General features: G+C 43.1%; 1 protein-coding gene across 2 annotated transcripts in view; it reads left to right on the forward strand.

Moving 5' to 3' along the window:
- The window catches only part of CSMD3 (CUB and Sushi multiple domains 3), a 1,180,750-nt gene that overhangs the window by 487,823 nt on the left and 676,387 nt on the right, over positions 1-16,540 (forward strand). For both annotated transcript variants that reach the window (XM_075920204.2, XM_075920205.2), the window contains one exon: positions 15,916-16,040. In XM_075920204.2, coding sequence (XP_075776319.2) covers positions 15,916-16,040 — 125 coding nt within the window. The remainder of the gene's footprint in view (positions 1-15,915; positions 16,041-16,540) is intronic.

Consider the following 16,540-nt stretch of genomic DNA (forward strand, 5'->3'; position numbering starts at 1 on the left):
ATAAGTGAGTTATAAAGGGAAGGGATCTCAATTTAAACCAGAAGTGACTAAAATTCATCTTTGACTGGATCTATAAATAAATCTATGAATGGTTTTAGACAGTACTTGCTTTTTAGGCAAAACAATGAATGATGCAATCTGAAGCTGGTATTGCATCATACATGATATGAATTGCATCGTTATTCCTAGAAGTCATGGATGATGCAATCATAACGAAGCTTACCTCACTCTGCTGAACAAATTGCCCTATATCAGCTCTAGAAATCATACAGTGTCATGCTCTCTTATTTGTCAGTGTTTGATTTTGCAAAGGGACACATTTCTATTTAGCCAAAGTGAGCAGAGATGCCTCGTACTTGTGTGAACAGTGCAGATTACTTCTGCTATGTTTATGGTGAAGTGACTTTTGCATCACAAAAGCGCAGTATACCTTATGGTTAAGAAAGCCTATCACCTTTATTTTGGCTGCAAAATTGGAGATCAGGACAATAGGTGGGCCCCACGCATATGCTGCAACACCCGTGCAAAAAATCTTCGCCAGTGGTTGAACAGGAAAAGGAAATCTATGCCTTTTGCAGTGCCAATGATTTGGAGAGAGCCAACAGATCATACCAGCAATTGTTACTTCTTCATGGTGCCTCCAGTTGCGAAAGGTGTGTCAAAGAAGAAAAAGTGGACTTTGCATTATCCAAACATTCCATCAGCCCAGTACCCCACGGAGAAGGACTGCCGGTTCCTGATGCACCAGAATCATTCTCACTTGAGTCAGACGAGGAAGAGGAAGAGGATGAAACTTCTGGTCCTGAACCATCAATGTCACAGGACCCACATTTTCTCCCATCCTCCTCCTCTGAACCACACCTCATAACACAAGGTGAACTGAATGATCTTGTCAGGGATTTGGAACTACCCAAGAGTAAGGCAGAGTTGTTGGGCTCCAGACTACAGCAGTGGAATCTCCTGGCAGGTGAAGTTAGGGTTTCCATGTTCCGTGACTGTCAAAAGGATCTTGTACCATTCTTCTTCATGGAAGGTGATCTTGTAGCCTGCAACAACATCGATGGTGTGATGGCAGCCCTCAACATCGTTCACGATCCCGATGAGTGGAGACTGTTCATTGATTCATCGAAGACGAATCTTTAATTTATTATTAAAACTCTACTATCTACACAATATACATAGATGTAAAATGTAAAAACTTAAATATCTTGGAAACAGTAGCCAATCAGTTGTTTTAATTGTCATATTTGAATTCAGCACATCAAAGTACATAATAAATAGCACATTTTATCTCTGAAGCAGACGAATTCTAAAAAATTGTAGACCAGTGAAACTGGTCCCTGTCTGGAGTGTATTCAAAGTAGTGGCAATGGAATGTGCAAACAGTGTTAAACAAATAGAATTGTGTAAATCACTCACACTTTTAAATACAGGTTGAACCTCTGTCCTTGGGATTCTCTGGTCCAGCAACCAGACCACGGGTGTTACTGCACCAGAGAGCTCTAGCCATAGAGTTTTCAGTGGCTGGGAATAAAGCCAGGCAGACAGCCTGGAAGGCCACTATCCTGGTGGCAGGAAACCTAGCTGGCAGCCAGAGCAGGGCTGGGTGGGGAGTCCCTCTAGCTGAGAGCATAGCTCTGCTGACCATAGGCAGGGAGCCTCTTCTGGCTGGGAGAGCGGAACAGCTGCCTGCTATGTCTACAGAATAGCGATGTTAAATATTGGTTAATTGAATAGTCTAGTAACCTCAGGAATTCTTATTGGTTAGTTGCTATTTTATAGTCCCCCAGGGCGGGAGCAGCAGCCACTGAATCAGAGGCAGCAGCGTGGGGTGCCAGGTGGGAGCTGGTCCTCAAAAGGGGCCAGTTTAAAAAACAGCTCCCCTTGTGGACTAGCTGCCTGTCTCCCTATGCTGCTGCCTCTGGTAAAGAGGCAACAGCATGGAGTGGCAGCAGCCCCTGTCTAGGGGGAGGCTGAGCTCCCACACCCAACGGGAGCCAGGGTTCAACTGGGCTGCCTCACCTCCTGGCTTCTAATTCACTTTAAAAACAGAGCTGCAGCAGGGGTACATCCTGGACCTGTCGCAAACCAGGACTGAACCGGGCTGCTGGCCAGCCTGCTAAAAAATTTATTGGCGGGAAAGGGGAGAATGTGTGCAGTATATAGCATTAACCGAAAAGCTTTTGCTTATCAGTTAGTCAGTTAATCAACTATACTATGACATCCCTAATACAGAGCCCCTGCCAGTTGGGGGCATGCAGCTACCAGCCAGGAGCAGAGATGCCCCTCCAGCCAGGGGCACAGAGGTGCTGCCAACCAGGAAAAGGGAGCCCCCTGTGGCTGCAAACATGGAGCCCATGCCAGCTGGGAATGTAGGGCTGCTCTTGGCTGGGGCCAAGGAGCCCAAGGGACTAGAGCACAGCGGCAGCCAGGAGTGGATCACCTCCACCCATAAGAGCTGGGGGTAGCACACTAGCCAGGCCGGAATCCAGGACGGGTAGCCCTTGAAAAGATGGAGGCTTGACTTCCCCTGGTCTGGCAAACACCCTCTTTCAGGACCACTCTGGTCTTGAGGGTGCCCGACCAGGGAGGTCCAACCTGTAATAGCAGTATTTCTGATGAAAAAGAGTAATGAACATTTTTAAAATATCTTTTTTTATTTGATACCTCTAATGCTATCTCTCAAGATTTAGTTTATTTTTGATGGCTTAACATCTTAATGTAAAAACTAAAATACGTATTTTTTTTAAAAAAGGAAATACAATAATTCCCAGTTCAATGTTATGATCTCTCACAATAATAGAAGAGCTAGTTCACAGAGCTGCATTGAAGAGAAACATCCAGATATTGAGGCACCATGATTGGGTATAAAAAACCCCACACTGATAAGGTTGCCAGGTGTCTGATATTGAACCGGACAGTCCAGTATTTGTGCCTTCGGCCCGGTAAAAAAATTGAGAAAATACCGGACATATAAAATGTCCAGTATTTTCTGCTTTTCCCAGCTTGGCACCTGATGGATATGTGGCGGGGTGGCAGGAGCTGTCAGGATTGGAGGGGGGCAGTTAAAATAAGAGAGGCAGCTCACACACAAAGTGACTGGGAAGTATAGCAGATTGGAAGTGCCTATGTGACTGTGAGATGCCTTGGTAGAACTGGAAACTGACTGAAGCCTATGGTCTGTTAGGACCTTCCCTGTGGCAAAGTAGGCCTAACCTAGATTGTTGGTCTTATTTGTTACCAGAAACCTGGAAGTGAGTATTATGACAAGCTGCTACAGCTGGGTTGCACATGAAAAGATGGCAGCTGAAAGCAGGTGCCCAACTGGGCTGAAGACTCTTTTGGTTTGGGTTTATATTGAACTTTGACTTGGGAACTCTGCTGCCCCAAAAGGGTAGACCTCTCTTTGCCCTAGTCTACTCTAGAGAGTTATTTCAAAATAACCCTCTTTATTTCAAAATAATAAACAGAGCATCCACACTACCAATCCCGTTATTTCAATATAATCGGATGGTTATTTAAAAAACTGCACTCCTGCTTTTCTTTGGGAATATTGTTTATTCCAAAATAGTTATTCTAAAATAGCGTTAGTGTAGATGCTCCACTGCTGATATTTTGAAATAACTATTCTCCAGAGTGATTTGAAGTAATTACTCCCCAATGCTTCCTGGGGCTCTAGGTTAAGGTATCATGGCTGCATTAACAGAGCCTGACTCGGACTAATTTTGAGACTCTCCCATAGTGGGGACATGCTATTCTGATTTTGCTATTTGGGGAGTTATTATTTTGTGACTTGGATGGAGGAATAAGCTCCATCTATAAATAGAATCTGCCAAAGAATATGTTGGGGAAAATGAATGCCAAGCCATGTGGGGATGCACAGCATGGGCACTTCTGCCCAAGGCACTCAATAATCTGTGGGTAGTTTTAAAAGTTTAGTTTTAGGGTTAAAATTTAGAGTACCAAGAAAAGAAGAAAATCTCTCTTTTGTGAGACGACTGCATTTTCTAATGTCAGTAGCTATTCATGCAGGTACCAGTGTGACTTTCAGAGATTTAGGTGCAGTAAAGAGATTTAGGTGTAAAGCTAAAATCTAGATGATTTTTTTTCTGATTGATCCCATGTGCTTAGATGTTTCTCATTTGCTGTAGTAGCCTATAGTACATACACATATGCTTTCTGGACGCACTATGTAATGCACATCCATTATACCAGTAGACAGAATTTAGTCCAGAAGTACCAGTTAGAACTGTATCTAATCAGCCAGGTTTTGAGAGCCTATGGTCTACAGGGCTCAGCATTTGTGGTTGATCTGCCAAGTATCATATATTACTGTAGTTAGAGAGTGATATTTAAATTAGCTATAATATTCGCATTATCATATGCATGTACCGTATATCTATTGCCATCTGGCATTGAAGTTTGTGTCTCCAGTGATCTAAACATTTTTGAAAGTAATTTACTATTCAACTACGATAGAACAGGTGTGCCATGGAAAGTAGGCTATAACTAAGAGCAATGTGATAAAACTGAGAGCAAGTAATTTAGATAAGAATATCAATAAACTTCCTATCTGAAATCTATTAGAATATAGAGCAGTTTTCCAAAAGCAGTGGTGAAAACCCCATTCTTTGAAGAACTGAAAATAGAATTTGGTGCAGCCAAAATACTAGAAAATATACTACAGGGAATCATCCTTGAGAGGAAAGGGAACAGATTAGAAGACATTCATCTTCATTGTCCACTTGGAGTTTAGAGAGGATTTTAAACACAGAAAAGAGGGAGAGGAAATCCTATTAAATAGTTATCACAAATGTCTGTATTACCTCCCAGCTTCTCACCCTGTCTTGTAGCTCACCATGCTGTCCTTTCTACATTATTCACTTTTTCTGTGCCCCAATCAGTCCACATGCTGCCTCCAGTCTGCATTCAGCTAACATTTTCCTCACATCCCAAGCACACACACTTCCCACTCCAGGCTAGTTTCATGCCCAAATCTCCCAATCCACATTTTGAAACTGCAACTTCTGCCAGACTTCCCTTCACATCTATACATTTCTGCTTGACATTCCTTATTCCTCCCTTATATCTGCCAGGCGTGCCAACTTACTTCTGGTTATTCAGTCCTTTCTATCTCTCACTCACTCCATACCAGGTAACAAAGAAATACATTCTCCAAAGGGTGGACAGAAGCTAAATATCAACCATCATGTAAAGAGCTGTCCTTGATTCTTCTTAAAGTTCTTGTGGATGTGCATTCCACTCAGGAGGATATGCATCCAGTGCATTGAAGACAAAAAACATCACCTAGCTATGCCAACAGAGGCAGACCTTTCTCCCTGTTGCTCTGCTCCCTTCCCTGGCTGTTTTAGAGCAGACTCATCTTGATATTCCATGACTTCCTTTTCACTGCCCAGAACAGTGTTTGAGACCTCCTTTGGCACTGGGTACCTCCACTGATTATCTGGTGCCACAGTATCCACCTAATATGTTCCTCCAGGCCTGATGTTTGATGTTTCTCCTCCTAAGACTTGCGTGGGCAAAAGTGCCTCCATGGGCCAGATCCTGCCTGCCAAGCAGGTTGATACAGCCTGCAGAAGTCCTGCTGCTCCCCTGTGCCCAGGCCAGTTAGGGCCTGGGAAAGGTGGAGGGGAGCGTCTCAAGTTTCCTCCACTTTGCAAAGAGTTTGCAGTGCTTAGAAGTGCCACACACCTCTGGCAGAGCAGGAGGAGACTTTGCACACTTCCCCACCCTCAAGCCTTGATTGGTCTGGAAGCAGATAGGGGAGCGCACAAAGTCTCCTTCCACTTCCGGGGCATGGGTGCCTAGGGGAAACCTTTAGGTGGAGCAAAGTCTTCATGTGCTCCCCCTCCCCCAGATCAATCCTTGTCTGTGGGTGGGGAAACAGAGAAGTATCCTGGCCCTGCCCCTTCCTCTTGAGACCCCACCCCTTCCAGTGTGGCCTGGGGCCACATCAAAAATTTCTGAAGTGGCCCCCGGTAAAAAATTATTGCCCACCCATGTCCTAACAGGAGTAAGAGTCTTTCTCCTTTCTCCATTCTTCCAAGAAAAAGGATCCAAACGTCAAGTCAAGTCCACTCTAAAAATCAGGGAGTCTCTATATCATCTTCTAAGAGGATTGCTGATCAGCAACATAATTTCTCTAGCACATGGACTGTAAAAGGGTCAGCTAACCACTCTCAGGTTTCATGCTAAGAATGAATGGATACATGCCATTAACTCTGGTATTGGCCATGGAACATCTGTATATGGGGTGCCTGTGACATTTGCATAAATACTGTCTGTCTCCATACCATTGGCATACCAGGTGGCATCAGACCAGCCAGAATCCTCAGTAGTTCATGGACTTTTTGTGGCTGTGGCTTCTTCTTTGTCATCTTCTCCTATGCTCTTGGCATAGTCTGGTCAGATTGCAGGGCTTCAGTGCCATATTCTGCGCTAATCAAGATTCTGAGTGCTGAGTTGAAGCCAATGTTGTTTGTAGTGCCAATGAGCTCATTGGTGCAAATGCTATCTTCAGCAGTGAAAACATCTATGCTACATACCCTCTGATCAGGGTTGATCCTAGCCTTGGCTCTGGCACTGTCATTTGTTTCAGTGCCAGATGGAAATGATGCCTCTTCCAGAACTCAATGGCTATGTCTAAACTGGCATGATTTTCCGCAAATGCTTGTAATGGATAAGTTTTCCGTTAAAAGCATTTGCAAAAAGCGTGTCTAGATTGGCACGGACACTTTTCCGCAAAAGCATCCGTGGCCAATCTAGACACGCTTTTGCACAAAAAAGCCCTGATTGCCATTTTCGCGATTGGGGCTTTTTTGCGCAAAACAAATCTGAGCGTCTACACTGGCCCTTTTGCACAAAAGCTTTTGCGCAAAAGGACTTTTGCCCAAACGGGAGCAGCATAGTATTTCCGCAAGAAGTACTGATTTCTTACATGAGATCGTCAGTGTTCTTGCAGAAATTCAAGCGGCCGGTGTAGATAGCTGGCAAGTTTTTTCGCAAAAGCAGTTGCTTTTGCGGAAAAACTTGCCAGTCTAGACACAACCAAAGAGTTCATCCACAATACTGATGTTGTCCTTGTATTGGGTCTCAAATGATTCTGACATTTGTTTGCCCTGTCTGGGATGAAGCCTCTGTACAATGTCAAGTTCTTCTGACTGTGACACTCAAATTAAGTTTGATGCTTCCAAAAAGACAGCATCCATAGCACCCCTGATAGGTTAGTTGAAAACTATGGGTGGTGGGTATAACAGGGAAGCGAAGGCAATGCCTTCCCAAACTGCCAGCCTACCTCCACCCATACTCCACCCCTAGCCTCCAACCCTCTGCAATTCCTTTTCCCCAGGGCTGTCTGGAATTCAGACCCCCATCAAGGCCAGGGCCATGCTGAAAGCTCTGTAGGGGCTGGGAAGGCTGGGGCTGGAGCACTGCTCACCCTCCCTCTCCCCAGTGCTCTGGCCATTGTCAGAGAAGGCTGAAGCTATGTGCTGCCTGCTTACCACCCCCTAGTCCCTGTTCTGTGGCTGGGGCCAAGGAAGGTTGGAGCCTCTGCAGGGGTGTCTCTATATTTGGTGTTTGGTGCAAAGGAACTGGGGAGAGTTCAAGATGATGCTCCTCCTAAATAGTCAGGGGAGAAGCTAGTGTCCCAGGATGCCTCTCTTCTCGGTAGTGCTACGCAACATTCTCTGGCTTGGGTACACGAGATAGTCTGAATGAACTACATGTCTGTGCCCACACCTGGAAGAACAATACTTACAATAAAAGTAACAGTTTCTTTCTGTTTTACCAATTCTTAATCAAAACTGTTTATGACATAATGATGGAGGATTACAGAGCCACATCTCTGATAAATAGTCCAGGAATACTTGTAATATTGTGATTTTTAAAGCCTTAAGAGAATTCAAACAGGAGTCAATATCTTTTTGGAAAGCTTACCCATTTTCTTTAATGATCCTAATTCCACAATGTATATCACAGACTTTGTTTGCTTATTCCATTTGGGAAGTCTTAATTTCCCCAGATATTCAAAGTCTGGACACAACTGCTTAGGGAATAAGTGACAACTGTGTTGACAATTTGCTGGGGGAATAAGGATCCATTCTAATTTACATATATTTACATAATTTAAATCTCCAAGAAAAGCAACCAATCATATTTACTTGTAACTTTCTTTAAGGATAAAAATAAATTCACTATGTATTCCCTAGAAAATCAGACTTTGTTTTTTCTTTGTAGGTAAAGTTATAGAAATAGAGATCAGGACTGCATTTTAAGATTGCTGAAGCTATACTTTTAAGTCCTAAACTTTTCTTTAAAGTCCTGTGAATCATGTTCAAATTCTGACACACAGAATGTTTCATTACTCTTTGAATTCCCTGCATAGATAATGGTTCACTAGCTATCAAATTAATTTAGTGGTTTAGGGTTGTGCTGCTTGATTCATTTCATCTTCTTGCTTTATACTGGTAGCAGTTTTAACAAACTTTTATTGTATTCCCCATTTATGGACACTGTACAATGGTTTATTTATTTATTTTAGGTGTAATCTATTTGAATCTCTTAAAAAGCTGATCTTCCATGTATCCTATAGTCAGGCATATTCATTTTCTTTTCTAGCACAGTATTTCATCATCCATTCCCATTAACTACCTTCATTACTTTTCACACACTCTGTGATAGAGTGCAAGACTCTTTTTTTAATTCCCCCATGCTGTTTATACTTCTATTAGCAATATATGTCCACAGAGGGGCATTTAATTTCCAATATCATGTAGACAACTGTAGCTGACTCGTATTCAAACTCAACTTCTGCAAAAGTATGGCAATGATACTTTCTGAGATTACCTAGTGTCAATATATGAATGTACCATCGTCACAATTGTATGATTTTTGGCTGCAATGTCTTCTTCTCCCATCTTTTGTGCCAATCTATATGTCTAGCTTTTTGTGAAGTCACTAGTTCAGTGTTTTGTCCCTTCATAGCCATGGTACTACTAAGATCCTCAGCCATCATTATGTCACCTCCTTTCTGAGCCACCCTCATTGGTATTTGACCTCTTCTACTTCTGATGAAGCCTGTACATTTCCTCTCAGTCTGGGGAAAGGAAAAGGAAATCAAGTTACCCTCTCCTCTGGATTCCAACCTAGAAACTCTGTTCAGGTGGTTAAGGAGTATTGATTTAATCCCTCTGCTATTTTCCCTAGGTTGCTTCTGCCTTTGCCTAGCTCCTTAAAATCTTTCCCAGGTCTCTGGGGTCTTTTGGTATCTACGGCTCCTCACTACGCTAGTTATGGTGGTACCCCTTCAAAATATTTCCAGCCTTTGTTGCAGCAATTGGGCTGTGATGAGTAGCTGAATCTGTTGGCTGAGAGCAGTCATTCTTTTCTGTAGCAAAATGCAGGACTATGTAGCACTTTAAAGACTAACAAGATGGTTTATTAGATGATGAGCTTTCGTGGGCCAGACCCACTTCCTCAGATCAAATAATGGAAGAAAACCGTCACAACCATATATACCAAAGGATACAATTTAAAAAAAATGATGTCCTTTTCATGTGTGTTCATTTTTTTTTTAATTGTATCCTTTGGTATATATGGTTGTGACTGTTTTCTTCCATTATTTGATCTGAGGAAGTGGGTCTGGCCCAGAAAGCTCATCATCTAATAAACCATCTTGTTAGTCTTTAATGTGCTACATTGTCCTGCATTTTGCTTCAGCTACCCCAGACTAACACGGCTACATCTCTACCACTATTCTTTTCTGTGTCTGAGCAGGAGGTTCTCTCCTCAACCCTATTCTTATCACACCTTCAATCAGAAGCCTCTTCTTCAGCCCTCTCTTTTTGTCAAGGGCTGGAAGTTACACGGTGTCAAACAATATCTTCCTCCTTCCCTCTCAGCCTTTTCACTGGAGCTGTGGTTACCTCTCAGGCTTCTTCGCCGTAGGTTAATCAGTCTTATCCTGTTTCAAACAGAAGTTTCACCTCCAACCTTCCTCCTGGAGCTGAGGTTGTGCCAGTTCTCTTCAGCTGAACACTCTTTCTAATTCACCATTCATGCTTCAGGGTTCAACAGGCCAGCCTTCCCACACTGGTTTCTGCCTGCTGGGATGGAGGAAGCAGCTTTTGTGCTGCTTTCCCTTCTCCAACTGCTTCACAGCTGGTTTGGGGAAAGGGCAGCCTTGCCCTGGTCTTTCTGCAAGAAATAGGTCCCTGTCACATATCTCCCCCACCCCCAACCCCCCTGAGCTCATGTGGGAGCGAGTCCTCACATTGACTTCACGGAGGCCCTGGTCCCTACCTTTGGTCTGGTCTTGTACAGTGAAGGGGGTTAAGTATCGGCCCACATAGGTGAGCTCCTGGGAGGCCAACCTACCACCCTGCAAGCCGTATATCTCCCCATGGTTGGATAATCGTCACCAGTCGTTTGGGGTGGGGAGGCCTTGCTGCCCGTCGCGGGGTTACTCGCGGCCCCTCCTGGGGGTTGTTGTGAACGGCCAAGGGGTGTCGTCACCGGCACCCCGGCCACGGGTTCTGCGCACATCCTAGCGTCCGGGCTCCCCGGTCCTTCCCTCTGGCCGCTGCCCAGTTCCTCTGGCGGCTCGGCTCCCCGCTGCCTCTCCTCTCCGGTCCTCCCCTCTTACTGGCCTCCCAGGCTGCCACTGCCAACCTGGCATCCCTGGTCGTTTTGCTGACCCGGCATCTTCATCCGCTTCTACCCCGGGGTCTCCGGCTGCTTCTGCCCCTGCCAACTGATCCGCCTCGCCTTTAAACACGGCGCACAGACCTTGGCGTATGCACAACACCGCTGGGAGAGGGGCGCCGGCCTCTCTTCCACCCCCTAGGGTCTCGGGGTCATCTGTAGGAGGGCATGGGGACGGGTGCACCCCGTCACAGTCCCTTAAATGTAGAATGGCAACGATTCCTTTCCCAAGAGCCATTCCTTAACAGGACCCTTATATCTAATAGGGTCATGCCGAAGGGTGGAGAGACCACTAGGAATTACTGCCCTCGATGGCAGCCTACCCCATCATACTTCCCAGATTGGATCTGGGCCCAATTGTATTAAGCCCTAAAACAAGTAGAAAAGTATCCTAATTTTCTACAGACTTTGCTCCTCTTTCTTCAGTATCATTCAATGATTAACTCCATTATGTTCATACTTTAAATCGTTGCAAATGAAAGTGAGAACTGTTCAGTCTTTACTTGCAGTCACTCCGCCCAAATCTTTTGCCTGTCAACTGAATTGAAACCGGCATTAAAGAAAGAAAGCACATTACAACTATCAAGCCATTACAACTATCAAGCATGTGCAACTAAGGAATGAGGTATGCAGTACTTACTCTCCAAAGGCCAGATCATGCAAGAGGCTGACTGCTCTCAATTCTCATTGACTGCAATAGGCATTCAAAGTATTCAGCCCCTTGCAGAATCCGACTTACATTCATAAGAGCACTGTTAAACAAACAGACTGAATGAGCTCATTCCCCCATGTCAGCCTCTTTGTACCTGGCAAAAGATTTAGAGCAATGTTAATGAGCCCTAGAAGCCCAATATCTGGCCACAGAGTGCAGGAACTCTGGAAGACAGATGTAAGGCTGCTTCCTGAGGATGTTCTCACAAGCTGTAACATGCTAGGATCTAGGCTGCGGGGCTGGACCATGACATGCAGTTGTGAAGATTTTAGACCACACTGTGGTTCATCAGGCAGCCTGGGAAAGCCATCATAAATTAGATGGGATGGTCTAAATTATTCTGGGGCCTTGCTTCAGCACAGAATCACACAGCATTCTACCCATTGCATAGAGGATTCTGTACACCACATTCACGGGAGCCAGAATCTCAATATTTCCATACAAGAATATTTTTCAAGGAGTATTTAGTTAAGAAAACATCTAAGATGAATGAATGGGTGCTGATTTAAGTGATGACTGATTTGTAAAATTAGCAAATGTAACTTGATGGTTTATATTGTATCACACAATGCCTGGCCAAAAATAGCAAATACTTAAATAAAAAATTAAAAATAGTGTGAGCAACTATGCAAAAATGAGAAAACATGTAACATTTTTACAAAGGCCATAAATATTTTGTAAAGCATATCAGAATGTGCATTATTAATTACTCTTCTACCTTACTGTTGTTGAATATGTGGAAGGGGGTAAAGGGGTCCTTTTCTCTTGCCCCCAGCCCTCCCACAAAGTTCCCCTGGCCACCCAGGGATCTATTTTCTCCCCCACAGCCCTCTACAGCCCAGATGGCTGTCAGAGCCCCTTTTCTCTCCTCCCCCAACCCCTAGTTGTGGCCCTTTTCTCTCCTCCAGCACACCCCTCCCAGCCTCTCGGACCTTGAGGGGGATTTTTGTCTCCCCTCCTCCCCAGTCCACCAGCCTCTGACTGCCAGGTTTCCTATTCTCTCCCTCTTTGCACCTCCCAGGCGCCCGACCAGGAATCCTTTTCTTCCTCCCTCCCCCTCAGGCCTCAGCACCTCCAGCCCTTGGCTGCCAGGGCTCCTTTTCTGTCGCTCCCAGGCCCTCAGTCCTTGACTGCCAAGGGCCATTTCCTTGCTCCCCAGCTCCCCAGCCCCCTTCCCAGTTACTAAAGTTTTTTCTGCCCCACCTCCGGTGGAAGGAAAGATTTTAGGGCAGGGTACCTACTTACTCAGTATGCTAGCAGGCAAGATGGCAGAACCCCAGTCCAGTAGACTAACTCAGTAAAATAAGGTCCTGTAGACTAACACAGTAAATTCAGAAACTGAGGGTATATACCTGGGGTTGGCAAATACCTGGTAAATGATTTCATTACCACTTGAATGATTCTTTTACATGTCTGATGTCTGCTAATGGCTGTGGCAGGCTTTTCCACTTTTTAGTTAACTAGTTCCTCTCTGGAGAAAGCAGAACCACAGAACAGGAATATGAGGAGACAGGTGGGTGGAGATTGAGACCCAGGGGTGCCCCAAAATTCCAGGTGCCCATACAACTGCATATTCTGCATATGGGTAAGGCCAATTCTGGGGTCCTACTCCCTGTGGACTTGAGGAGAGGTTACTACAGGTTAATTAGAGTACCTGGAACCAATTAAAATAAATCCAGAGACCTAATAGAAAATCATTGCTTCAGTCAGACAGGAGGAGGGAAGGAGAGCTGGCTGTAGTTTGGAGGAGGACTGTTATTGACCAGGGATCAGAGTATTGAGGAAGGGAAGCAGAGGGAATCCCTTGGCACAGAGGACCAAAAGAAATCGTGGCCAAAGGGAAAGAGGGTAAGAAGCCCATGAATCTGAAGGGGCTGGGACTCAGAGTAGGGAGCAATCTCAGGTACCTTCTCCCCCATCAGAGCACTAGTGGAGCGATCAGAGCCTAAGAACAGGAACAGGAGCTGCAAACTGACACATTACACCAAATTGAAAGTGTGGAATCCATTACAACAGCATTGGCCATTTGCCACAGAACATAGTTTTTGCTAATCAAGGATAACTAAATTAGTGTAAAATATGGGAACTTGAGCAATTCAAAATTGAATACATTTTGGAGAACTAACATGGTATATTGTTCTTTATTAAGAGCATTGTATATATTACCAAAAGAAATTACTCCAAAAGTACCATTTGGAAATAAGACCTTTAGTCCATTTAGTAGTTTATGTTCACATCAGTGTGTTCAAAGATTTGTTTGGTGTGAACTAGGTTTTTTTTTTCTGTATTTCTACAGCAGGTAGGACATACCTGAGGTCCCTACATGCTATAATACACATAATAATGTACAAGCTGTATTTATTTTGGTGTTACCAAGACATAGTTTCTATTCTATCACATAAATGTGATATATTTTATTTGCTAGTATATGTGCACATTTGGTAATTAAAATGAAATAAAACCCTGCCAATATTATGGCAGAGACTTAAAAATATTGTCCTTCTGATTTTCTGCTTCTACAGAATTCTGCCTTGCGCTTGCCCCAGATCTTCTGGAAATGTTGTTGTGTTCTTGAATTCTTCACATCAAATTTTCAAAACTTTTAGGCCCTGATTATGCAAGCACTTCTATGTTTGAGTATCCTTATTCATGTGAATAGTCACATTGGGCTAGTAGAATTTCTTACGTATCTAAAATATTGTATGATGTGGTATGCTAAGTTTCATCACAAATGTTTAACTTCTAAAAACAGGGGTCACATAAGGAGGAGGGGAAGGAGATGGTACTCTTCTAATTTTGTCCCACAAAATAAGGTGCACCCATGTGAGTTGCTAAAATATGATAGCATTCATAGTAGAATCTGCAGATATTCACATTATGATAGAACTGGCTATCACTTGGCTCATCCCCAGGGGGCTGTTGGTATGTCTCTGTGCTTTATTAGGGTCTTTGGTATTGTCTCCTTCTCTTGGGGAGGAAATAAGTGGTGGTAAACCAAAACAAAATGTCACTTACAATAAATCATGCTGATCTGTGATTCTCCCACATCTCTCTTACATCAGGATTGGAGTTTCTAAAATGCTGACATTAAATATGTAATTATTGGACATCGACTTAATATCTCACTGAGGTGAATGGGGCAATTTATACCACTGAGTTATTGTTCCAGGCTCTCTGCAGCCTCACATGGATATCTCCACACAGAATCATAGACAGTTAAGGTTGTTGGTCATTGTTCTGTCATCTGCCATCAGTGAGAACAGCCTAGCTCCATCCTCTTTGAAACTCTCTTTCAGGTAGTTGAAGGTTGCTATCAAATCCCCTGTCACTCTTTTCTTCTTCAGACTAAATAAGCCCAGTTTCCTCTGGCTCTCTTCATAAATCATGTTCCCCAGACCATTAATAATTTTCTTTGCCATTAGCAGGACTCTCCTAAATTTGTCTTCATGTCTTCTGTAGTGGGGGGCCTGAAACTGGGCAAAATATTCCAGATGTGGCTCAGTGCCAAATAGAGAGGAATAATCATTTCCTTCTACCTGCTTGCAATGCTCCTACTAATGCAGCTCAATATGCCATTAGACTTTCTGGCAATTAGGGCACACTATTGACTCATATCCAGCTTCTGGTCCACTATAATCCCCAGGTCCTTTTCTGCAGAAATGTTGCTTAGACAGTCAATCTCTGACCTGTTTCAGTGCATGGAATCCTTCTATCTTAAATGGTAGACTCTGCACTCATTCTTTTTGAACCTCGTCAGATTTCTTGTGGTCCAGTCCTCCAATTTGTCTAGATCACTCTGGACCCTATCCCTACCCTTCAGCGTATCCACCTATCCCCCTAGCTTAGTGTCATCTGCAAACATTGGTTACAGTTGGATACATTTTTTTTTCATTTTTCTTCACAAATAGCTAGAGACTTTTTAAAAATTAAACCTCTGATTCTGGAGAACAAATTGCTGGTTTCAGAACTCCATATTAAGTCCATGCTGGCTGATTTTGACTCCTGTTTTCTTGTTTAATGGAAGCAAGAAGAGACATTTATCTTGAAGAGCACAAAAACAATTACAATATATTTATAGGTTATGTCTTGCTAGGTTTCCTCAAAAATGTTTTTTGAATTAGCTTTCCATCATTTGCTTCCTGTCTTCTTGTTTGCCAAGGATAAAGAACCAAAAGGTTACCTCAGTATAGGAAAAATAGACAGGCAGCATCCTTTTGAAGCCAATATTAACATAATTTCAACAGATGCTTCCAAAGTTGCTTTTTTAGTTTTCTCCTGTTCTTTTCTATTGTATTAAGAAATGTCTGTCAAACTTAGCAATAAGTGATTTTTGTGTTTGTTTTGGAACTCCTGTTGCCTAATAGTTATAATGTTCTCCACATCCACGACACCTGATACAGTGTTGGTTAATAAACAAGTGCAATAATTATTTATAAAACAGACTTTATTATATTATTTTTTTCTCACTCTGATTTTAGCTTGGGGGCAACAGTACAGTTTTCCTGTGATGAAGACTATGTGCTACAGGGGTCAAAAAGCATCACCTGTCAGAGGATTGCTGAAGTGTTTGCTGCGTGGAGTGATCATAGACCTGTGTGTAAAGGTAAAGAAAAATCCTTACCCTTAATATAGTTTGTTGCTTTTCACAGTTACTCTGTTGCATTGCTTTACATTTGAAATGATGTCACGTTGAAATAATGTATTGTTTCTTTAACAAACATACCAGTGTTTCTCTCCTCCTTTTCCTTATTTATTTAATGAGTAATCCCTTTTTGTTTAAAATATATATGGTGTCACATTTCTTTGCCCATTTCTTGGATAAAACCTGAGAAAAATAATTGGTTTCTACTAGAGCCTTCCTACCTCTTCCTAAATGAGAACTTTATAGAAGAAATTATCTTTAGTGAGTAAGTAATACAGATACTTATTCAGTTACCTATGATACAAATTTCATGTTTCAAATGTGTGATTATTGTATATGCAATTAGTAGACTATAACAAATGTCCCATATTTCAAGACTGTACTGCTTGAATGGTTGAAAGTCATCAGGAAAATTTACCTTTGAGTCAACTGTAATGAAAAAGTCAAATGTTAGGATTTCA

This window comes from Pelodiscus sinensis, chromosome 2 (assembly GCF_052426305.1).
Source record: "Pelodiscus sinensis isolate ZL-2025 chromosome 2, ASM5242630v1, whole genome shotgun sequence".
NCBI lineage: Eukaryota > Metazoa > Chordata > Testudines > Trionychidae > Pelodiscus > Pelodiscus sinensis.